The following is a 9,611-nucleotide window of genomic DNA, read 5'->3' on the forward strand; positions in this document are numbered from 1 at the left end:
CCAGTGACTACCATATTGAACAGTGGGGATCTATATATTTAACAAGAATCACAGCTGATTATAATGAACAATAGTGTTTAAAGCCACTTTAACAAGCAGTCCGGGTGACCCCTATGCTCACTTACTGGTACATAGTAGGTAATCAAAAATGTTTGTTGAATGAATGGATGAACAAATGAATACATGAATGAACTAGCATACAATTCCCTTGATATTTAAGGCTGTCTCTTCTAAAAAAGAAAAGTTGAGGGGGATTTTTCCAGAGGAAAAGAGGCTAAAAAGATTTAACAAACAAATGTAATAAATTAACCTTAAAGGGATCCTGGTTCAAAACTGAGTTGTTTTTTAAAAAGTACAGAAGATATTTTGGAGATAATTGGGAAAATTTGAATATAGACAGCATGTTACATGATATTAGAAAATTATTTTTAGTTTTCTTGGTGAGATAATGTTACTGTAGTTACAAAAAAAAGTCTTTATTCTTAGAAAATACATGCTGAAGTACTTACAGATGAAGGGTCATGACATCAGCAACTTATCTTCAAGTGGTTTGGCAAAAAATGTGTGTGTGTGTGTGTGTGTGTGTGTGTGTGTGTGTGTTGAGAGAGAGAGAAAGTGAAAGGGGCAAAATGTTAACAATTGTTGTATCTAGGTAGAGTATATTTGACTGCAAAATGTGGGCCAGGGTGGTGGAAGAATACATGAAGTCTCTTTGGCCCCTTTTAAAACAGATAAAATACTTTTCTTACTAATCATTCATATTTGTATATTTATATTTTCCCCTAGAGTTACAAAGCAAGAAGAAATTTGGAAGCTATGGTAAGTACCAGGTGCTTATTGGAACTTTACCTTTCACAGGTCCAGGTCTGGCTTCATTTAGCCTGTAGCCCAAGCATCTGGCAGATTTATCCTTTTGGTCTGATGATATATATTGGCTTTTTGCCGAACCATAGATGCTAGAGCAGAACCTAGAAGAAACTGACACAGAATAGGGGGAAATCATAGACCTGAGAAAGATCTGTGAGCAAAGATTTTTAGTAAAACTTTACACATGAAAAAGCAAAAAATCCAGGTATAACCTAAATGGCTAACAATTCCTTCATTCGGCAAATATTACTGAGTGCTTACCATGGTCCAGGCCCTGTGACAGGTGCTGGGGACCAAGATGTGAACAAAACCAGTCATGCCCCATGTCCTCCCAGCATACCCCCTAGTGGTAGTTGGTTAAATGAATGACAGAACACTCATTCTGGAGTGTTACACTGCCATTATGAAGAAAGTTTGCAAAGAAAAATTAATAAAACAGCCTAGACATGTCATAATAGCAAGTTAAAGCAGAATGCAAAATTGTATTCATAGTATTAACTGTGTCATATAAATCCTCCACAACCCACAACTCAAAAATAGCAATTGTCACCTTGTAGCCCATTACTTTCACCTTTGTTTTTTTTCTATTCTCAACACAGCTAATACATAGAATAAACTATTGGGAAATAAAGAGAAGAGTATTGATAGCTGTTATTTCTAGATTGTGTGGGATTATGAGTATTCTTGCTTTCTTCTTATGATTTTCTATATTTTTCAAGATTCCTACAATAAACATGAATAAACAGGAAATAAGTCAATTAAAACGTAAACACTCACAGACATGCATAGAGCTTCTCTTCCAGCAGTCATTTGTTTTCTCTTTCCCCTTGCCTTTGGTGTCTCCAGCGTAGGGCGCGCAGGCCTCCACGAGGGCAGCACAGGCACTGTGACAGATGCTTCAACCGTCACTGCCACATGCCTATGGAGCCTGGTGTCTCCTGCCTGGTGATAAACTGCCACCTGTCCTGCGGTGCTACCTTCCACATGTGCAAAGAGGCAGAGCACGAGCTCCTGTGCCCTTTGGAGCAGGTTCCGTGCCTCAACTCCGAATATGGCTGCCCCCTTTCCATTTCCCGTCACAAGCTGGCCAAGCACCTGCAAGTGTGCCCCGCCAGCGTGGTCTGCTGCTCCATGGAGTGGAACCGCTGGCCAAACTTGGACTCTGAAACAGCCCTTCACGAGAACATCATGAAAGAGACCCCCAATGAGGAGTGCTTGGACACAGCCCTGGCCCTCCAAGACCAGAAGGTCCTCTTTAGATCTCTGAAAATGGTAGAACTTTTCCCAGAAACTAGAGAACCCACGGAAGAGGAACCTACCATGAATGGTGAAGCCAGTTGGAAGGAAATGGAAGGAGCGGTGGGTGGGGCAGATGCTGGTTTGGTAACAACCACCAACGGAGAGGTGGCAGAGCTGAGTCAAGAAGAACGAGAGGTATTAGCCAAAACCAGAGAAGGGATGGACCTAGCCAAGTTTGACAAGTGGGAAAATATGTTCAGCAAAGAGCATGCGGCCTCTGCTTTAACGAGCTCATCAGTGAGCAGTGAGAGCAAGAGCAGGGATGGCCCAGAGAAAGAACAGATTTCCAGCAGCAACAACATGGTAGAAAAGAGCGCTGCCAAAGGGAAGGAAACACAGGAAGACCAGAAGCAGCAGGAATTTCATGAAGCCATAGAAAAGTCAGGGCTTGCCCCTTGGCAGGATGGTGTTCTGGAAAGACTGAAAACAGCTATGGATGCAAAGGACTATAATATGTATCTGGTGCACAATGGGAGGATGCTTATTCACTTTGGTCAGATGCCTGCTTGTACACCTAAAGAGAGAGACTTTGTTTATGGCAAACTCGAGGCTCAGGAAGTGAAGACTGTTTACACCTTCAAAGTTCCCATGAGCTACTGCGGGAAGCGGGCTCACCTCAGAGACACCTCGTTGAGTAGTAGGCCAAGTGAACACAAGGCAGTAGATACTTTGGATTTAGGGATCACTGTGGAGGACCTCCCCAAATCAGATCTCATCAAGACCACCCTGCTGTGTGCTCTGGAAAGAGAACTCAAAGGTCATGTCATCTCTGAATCCAGGAGCATTGATGGGGTGTTCATGGATTTTGCTACACAGACATACAGTTTTGAGCCAGAACAATTTTCCTCCAGGACGGTGCTGGCTGACCTTCTAACCACTGCCAATCTGAATGGGCTCCATATGGAGCTCCACAGTGAGTGTGTGACCAGGAGACACAACAAGAGCAGTTCTGCCTTTACTTTCACTTGCAACAAATTCTTCAGGAGGGATGAATTTCCCCTACATTTCAAGAATGTCCACACAGACATTCAGTCATGTCTCAATGGTTGGTTCCAGCACCGATGCCCCCTTGCCTACTTGGGATGTACCTTTATTCAAAACCATTTCTGTCCCCCAGGGAAAAAGGCAAAAGTAATCTACAGTCAGGAGCTCAAGACCTTTGCCATCAAGCCGGAGGTTGCTTCAGAGCTGAGTGAGGGAGGGAACAACCATCTCTCAGGCCATGAAGGAAAAAACCAGAATTCTCTAACCAGCCTGCCCCTGGAGGTTTTGCAGTACATTGCTGGGTTCTTAGACAGCATCAGCCTATCCCAGCTCTCCCAGGTGTCCGTGCTGATGAGGAATATCTGTGCCACTTTGTTACAAGAGAGAGGGATGGTCCTCCTGCAATGGAAGAAGAAGAGGTATTCCCATGGAGGCACCTCGTGGAGAGTTCACAGAAAGGCAAGTAAATAGTCATTCACTTATTCATTCATTCAACAAGTATTTACTAAGGGCCTTCTGTGCACCAAGCCATGTGCTAGGCACTGAGATTGTACTAGGTTACCGGGAATAAAGCACAGTCTATGAACTCAAGGCTGTCAGCATAGTAGAGGAGACAGACCCATAAACATAAAAATGGCAATACAAATGGTAATGCCTATTTATGTATGTGTCCTGCATGTCTTCCGTTTGCTCACATGATCCATTCTCCATCGTGATCTGTCCCCCAGGAGGCTGATCTTTATAGACTAGCTTAACCAGCTCCCCTGCCCTCCAGCTTCCAGTTGGGCTAATCTAACGGGAGTGTATCAGCAGGAGATGGTCAGGAGGGAGAAGAGTGAGGTTGACATGGTTATTCTTCTGGCTTCCTTCCTGCATGCATTCTCCCCTCCATGACATTTTGCACTGGCCATGTCCCTCCAACTGTATCTGATATCTGATAGGTTACCGATTCTGGGTTCCATTGACTTCCTTCCTCCCTTTCAGGCCTAGGGTAGTAACACTCTAGATTGTTACTAGCCTGGGTTTTCTATACCCTGCCCACACATTTGTATATCATTCCTTTATAAAATTCTCTTCAGATTACCCAGTTTGAGTGTGCCATCTGTTTTCTGCCTGGACTCCAACTGATACAATATGCCAACAAATTCTCCTCAGCCCTATGTCAACCAATTTATTTACAAACAAGTTTTGCCCCTGTTGAATTCATTTTGAAATTCTAAAATAATTTGGTCCACTGATTTCCCCTGGTTCAAATGCTTATTTAATTCTTTTAAAAAAACTCTGCTGTATAGATCAAAGAATCTTTCCCTTTGGAAAAACCTCATCCCCTTTTCCCAATCAGGTTAGGCTTGCTTAACTGTATAAGTTCTATTGGCTTGTACTCTATAGAAGTGAAACTCCCAATTTGTCATATCCAAGGTGCCGTAGCACCATAGCATCCTCTCTTATGGTACATATATTGGTAATGTGAATCACAAATTTACGATGCCCATTTAGGTCAATAATTCCAAAATCTCACTGTTGAGTCTCTTCCCAGTATGTGGGTATATGCAAACTGGTATTGGGGAGTTAGGAGATGTTTACATCTATTTTTATTATGTCTAAAACATCTTGCATATTTTCTATTATTTATTCCCTGAGCAGTCTTCTTCAAAAAATAATTATCAGACTCTCCCTCATGAATTCATGCTTGAGTCCATGCCTGCAATCCATGTGTTAGATAATGACTGCCAACCAACCATGTGTTAGGCATAAACATGAATGAGACTAAGATCCTGCCTTTGGGAATTGTATTGCCAAGATACAATGTATCATTTAGAACTACCTAATATCTTCCTCTGTAAAATCAAATGCAAATAATTTAAGTTACATACTAGAAATTTCATTATTTTTTGGCTCACATTTTTTCCCAATTCAGTGATTGCTGACCACTCTTAAATATCATTTGGGACAAACTAATTTCCTTATAGATCACAGGATACACTAATAGATCACAGGATACACTTTTCTTATATAGTAACAATGACAAGAAACTGAGGGTGAAATGATCAGGTTGAAGGATATCAGATTATGCCTACCCTCATAGGCAGATTTTAAAACTAGTGGCTTTGCCACCACATCCTAGGTGGAAAGGCCCACAGGGATTTGAGTGCCAGACTTCTAGATTTCTCCTAAGGTTTCTGTTCTACTGAGACTCTTATTAGTTAACATACTTTTAGTTTTAAGTAATAGAAAACCAACTTAACATGACAAACAATAAAGGGAATTTATTGGCCCATATAACTGAAGAGTGCAAAGGTGATGGCTTCAGGTATGGCTTGATCTAGCAGCTCAAAATGCCCCCAAATGACCTTTTTACTCTCTATTTCTTATCTCTACTTCTTCGCTTGTGGCTCCACTCTAAGACACAGTTCTCGCTTCGTGGTCCCTGCTGGCTGCCAGAAGCTCCTAAGACTGTAGCTTCCAAGTTCAAGCACAGAGGGGAAAAGAGAATCTGCTTCTTGGTATCACAAACAAAAGTTCTGGAGTAGAGTCTCATTGGCACTGGTTGTCCTGATTTGAACCATATGTCTATTCTAGAACTAACCACTGTTCCTGGGGAGGTGGGGGATGGGGGAAGGGTATATGTCAATAAGCAGATTGGTGTTAGTCATTTCCACACAACACATGGCTGGCTGGGATGATTATCAGTTGGAAGGGGGATCTAGGAATTGGATGCTGGAGAAAGGACTAACAAATGTATGCTGCAGCCACTAAATACTCTCAGGAATCTAAGAACAGAAAGGCATTTCCCCACACTGTTCAAACAAAGCTGGCCTGAGGGTAACACCCCAGTGTTTACTTTGGAACTTCTCTCTTTCCTCATAGATCTGGCAATTCAGCAGCCTCTTCTCCAAAATCAAGGGCTGGGAGTTTAATGAAGTTGCCTCCATGTCTGAGCACCTGAAGTCCTGTCCTTTCAACGTTGTAGAACACAAGACTGACCCGATTCTTTTGACCAGCATGTGTCAGCCCCGTAAGCAGGCCTCAGAGACTTTAGTCACAACCTTTAAAGCCAGACCAAGAGGAAGACACACCTACTAAAGGCTCAGAAGCCACCCTTCTTGGATTCCCACTCAGGGTTACTGAAAGTTCGACAGAGTTTGGTTTTGAGGACTTCCTTCTGTAAACTGCAAATGTGCTTATCTCGGTGTTTTGGAACATGCAAATGTCCTTCAAAACCTGAGCAGCTGCACAAGGCCGAAGAGTTTCCTAAGCCATGGCTTGTATAACTGCTATAGTGCCATACTGATAACTTATTTCCTCCCTCCCCCCACACTCTTTTTCTAAAATAAATCAGTCTGTGAAGTATTTTAAATAGGTGAGTTGAGGCCATTTGGAAGATGAGATGAGAGAGCCGTGAAATTCCATAACCAGCACAGGCCTGTGCTTTTGTGGAGAGCTTTTCAGTTTATAAGCACTTGTAATGATATGGAGCAGGCAATGTAGGGATGGGGACTGACATGCCTCCCAGGGCACCCAGGGTGAAGGGCACAGTTTGAAATTTCTGGAGCTGGGGTTGTCCTGACAGCCAAGTCCAGGGCTTTTTTTAGTTGCCCCACTGCATCTAAGCCCAGACAGTCCAAACAGCCCGAAAGAATAGAGACCTAGGCTAAGCACAACAGCCTCGAGGACACCAAAGGCCAAAGGATGAGAGGTAGAAATGAGGTCCTAGAATGCGATTGTTGTATAGAATCCTGGCAACATATAGAAAGACAGCCTTGAAAAATGAAGAAGAATCCAGAGGAGATATTATATTTATGGAGAAAATTAGGACCAAAAGCCAGAGCCTACTTTCAAACATTTTAATAGTGACTTGAGAGTCAAGGTTCTTTTCCTCTGAAAATTATATTCTCCGTCTGGATTAGGGAGAGCACAGGCACGGGCCAGCACCACCCTGAGCTAAGTGAAATGATCACGAGACACTAACACCAACTTCAGTGTCACGTCAGAATGCACAGGGTAGCCCAAGGAGACCTCGCATTTGGAAAAGTCCAGACAAGGCCCACTGCAGCTCCTGTGGTACCAGTCGCCAGGTCCTAGACATCACTTGAGTACCCCATCGGGATTCTTGAGAAGGAAGATATCTGAACATAGTGATTCCCTATAATTGCTCCTACCTATTGCTGGCCATGACTGCATTCTGTCAAAAGTGCGTGACACTTCTGGGTTTTGGTAACAAATAGTTAAAACTTATGAGAACAAAAGTAAGATAAAACTACACAATAGAAGCTGGCATCCCTTAAAGCAGGGTTTCATGGAACTACTGACATTTTAGACTGGATAATTCTTTGTCATAAGGGACTGCCCTATGTGTTATAGGATGTTTAGCAACACCCTTGACCTCTATCCAATAGATACCAGTAGCACCCCTACAGCTATAACAACCAAAAATGTCTCCAGACATTGCTAAAAATCCTCTGGGAGCAAGATCGCTCCTGGTTGAGAACAACTGCCCTAAAGAATGACATGCCAATGGCAGTAAATTAGGATAAGTTTGCTTTTTAGTACAGCAAATTCTTATCTCACATAGTTATCTACAATGGTCATGATTTCATGCAGCTCTTCTTTCTTTACCAAATAGGTTTTAGACACATGATGATTTTAAGTTGGGAACCAAATGGAGATGGTTTGTTTGGTGTGGCTTCACGTCCCTGGGTCACAGTGCAAAAAGTATATCCTATCAGCTCTCCAGGTATAGCTGAAGCCAGGAAGGCTGAGCTGTTTATCTTAACCCTAACCCTAACCCTCACCCTAGCCCTAGCCCTAACCCTAACCCTCTCTCTTTAATTGATGCCATTTTCCTAGCAGTCCTCAGCGAGTGAGAAAGAAGGGAAAAGGAGGATGGGCATTGTGGGGGAGCAGAGAACAAAGAATTTAACCAACAACAACAAAAAAGAGTCTAGTCAATATGAATGTTTGTTATTGCCTGGGTTCCCCTCTGAACATGGTTCAGAGCTGGTATAGATGAAGTAGATGACACCCCTGAGAAGAGTCAAGAAGGCATTAAAGCAAATCCCAGAGTAGAAGTATGCTCATCTTCCATTATAATGTGCCACTTGGTACTATTGAGTAACGTAACTCTATTTTTCCTAATCCTTATTGTTTGGTTTATATTTCACATTTGTATATAAGGCGCCATTTTCTAAAAAATATAACTAGAATGTGAGCTAAGATTTTATTCAGTGAAGATGAATAACTGCGACAGCTAAGCAGTGAAGTGGGAGAAAAGGAACTGATCCAGGGTTCAGTTCCATGTGTTTTGAATCTAGTCCTTCCTATATGGAGGAAGAAAGTTCTGAAAATCCATTTTGGGTTTCTTATTTTATTAGAAAAAGAAAGCAAGGGGAGCTGTAGACTAAGGGAGGTGAAAATCCGGGGCTAACATGAGCTGCAAGAGAAGTATAGAGAAAGGAAGAGAGCAGAGGGCTCTTCCTTGACATTCTGGGCAGCCCAGGGTGCAGGAGGGCATTCAGGAGACTAACCGCACTGCTCTGTGGGCCCCACCCTTCCAGGCACGCTTTACTTTCCCAGCTGCTGCCTTCAGCACAATATTGAGCTGATCAACATCATCAAACACATTTTACAAGGTATCTAATTGTATACGTTGCAGGAAACCAGAGTATTGCAGGTATCCACTGGCCTACACAATCAAGCACATCTTATGGTGAGAGGGCAACTGGAGAAAAAGGGAAGCCTTTTAGAGAGATGGTGGATTAGACAGATGATTTGATTAGTGGGATGAAGCTGTAGTGAACAGCGTGAGCAGCAAGCATCACCTGAGAGAGGCAAGACAGCTAGACACGGCTTCAGATTAAGAAGCAGCTAAGGAGAGTGAAAGGGGACTGTGGACCCAAGAATAAGAGCCTGGACAGGGAGGTGTCTGCGAGCAGAGCCCTTGAAGAGAATCACCACCAAGAAAGTCAGTCCAAGTAGAGATCAGCCAAATGTGGAGGGCGAGGTCTATAGAACTGAGGCAGAAAGGACTTTATTGCCTTAACAATATGAGGATCCGGAAAAGAAGTTTCTGTCTTATAATGAAGGGAAAAGTGAAAAGCAAGGTGGAACTTGGATGTAAGAATAAAACCACTGCAAAAGTCTGATCTATGTGTGATGGCAGATCAAACTGAAGTGAAGAATGAGATTGTGTATATCTAGTGTGACTTACCTCTATACACTGGAAACCCCAATGTCTCTATAGGCAGAAATAAAAGCTGCTTTTCACTCTGAAAGTCTAACTGGGTGAATCTTATAAGTGAGGTGTAGAGACAGATGCGTGATTCACTGGCATAGAAGTCGCTGTGAAAACAAAGGTGTGTCTTGAAGAAAAGCCAAGGAATGAGCCTGAGGGATGCAGTGCTCTAAGCACATGGACAGCTCACCACTGAACTTTTAAGGACTTTTATAAAGTCCTGCAGCAA

At 42.8% G+C, this 9,611-nt stretch overlaps 1 protein-coding gene across 1 annotated transcript; it reads left to right on the forward strand.

The window, feature by feature from the left end:
- Positions 1-1,339: 1,339 nt before the first annotated feature.
- Positions 1,340-6,455, forward strand: FBXO40 (F-box protein 40). The gene is made up of 3 exons (XM_060010137.1): positions 1,340-1,369; positions 1,657-3,609; positions 6,019-6,455. Exons 1-3 carry the CDS (start codon positions 1,340-1,342, stop codon positions 6,232-6,234), a joined length of 2,199 nt encoding a protein of 732 aa, XP_059866120.1. The 3' UTR covers positions 6,235-6,455.
- Positions 6,456-9,611: the final 3,156 nt, after the last annotated feature.

The sequence above is a fragment of the Delphinus delphis genome, chromosome 4, assembly GCF_949987515.2.
Source record: "Delphinus delphis chromosome 4, mDelDel1.2, whole genome shotgun sequence".
In the NCBI taxonomy this organism is placed as follows: domain Eukaryota; kingdom Metazoa; phylum Chordata; class Mammalia; order Artiodactyla; family Delphinidae; genus Delphinus; species Delphinus delphis.

Coding starts and splice junctions, on each gene's coding strand:
- FBXO40 (XM_060010137.1), top strand. CDS start 1,340: ATGCAAAATTGTATTCATAGTATTAACTGT. Junction 1,370..1,656: donor GTATTCATAGTATTAACTGT/GTCATATAAATC, acceptor AGACATGCATAG/AGCTTCTCTTCCAGCAGTCA. Junction 3,610..6,018: donor CGTGGAGAGTTCACAGAAAG/GCAAGTAAATAG, acceptor CTTTCCTCATAG/ATCTGGCAATTCAGCAGCCT.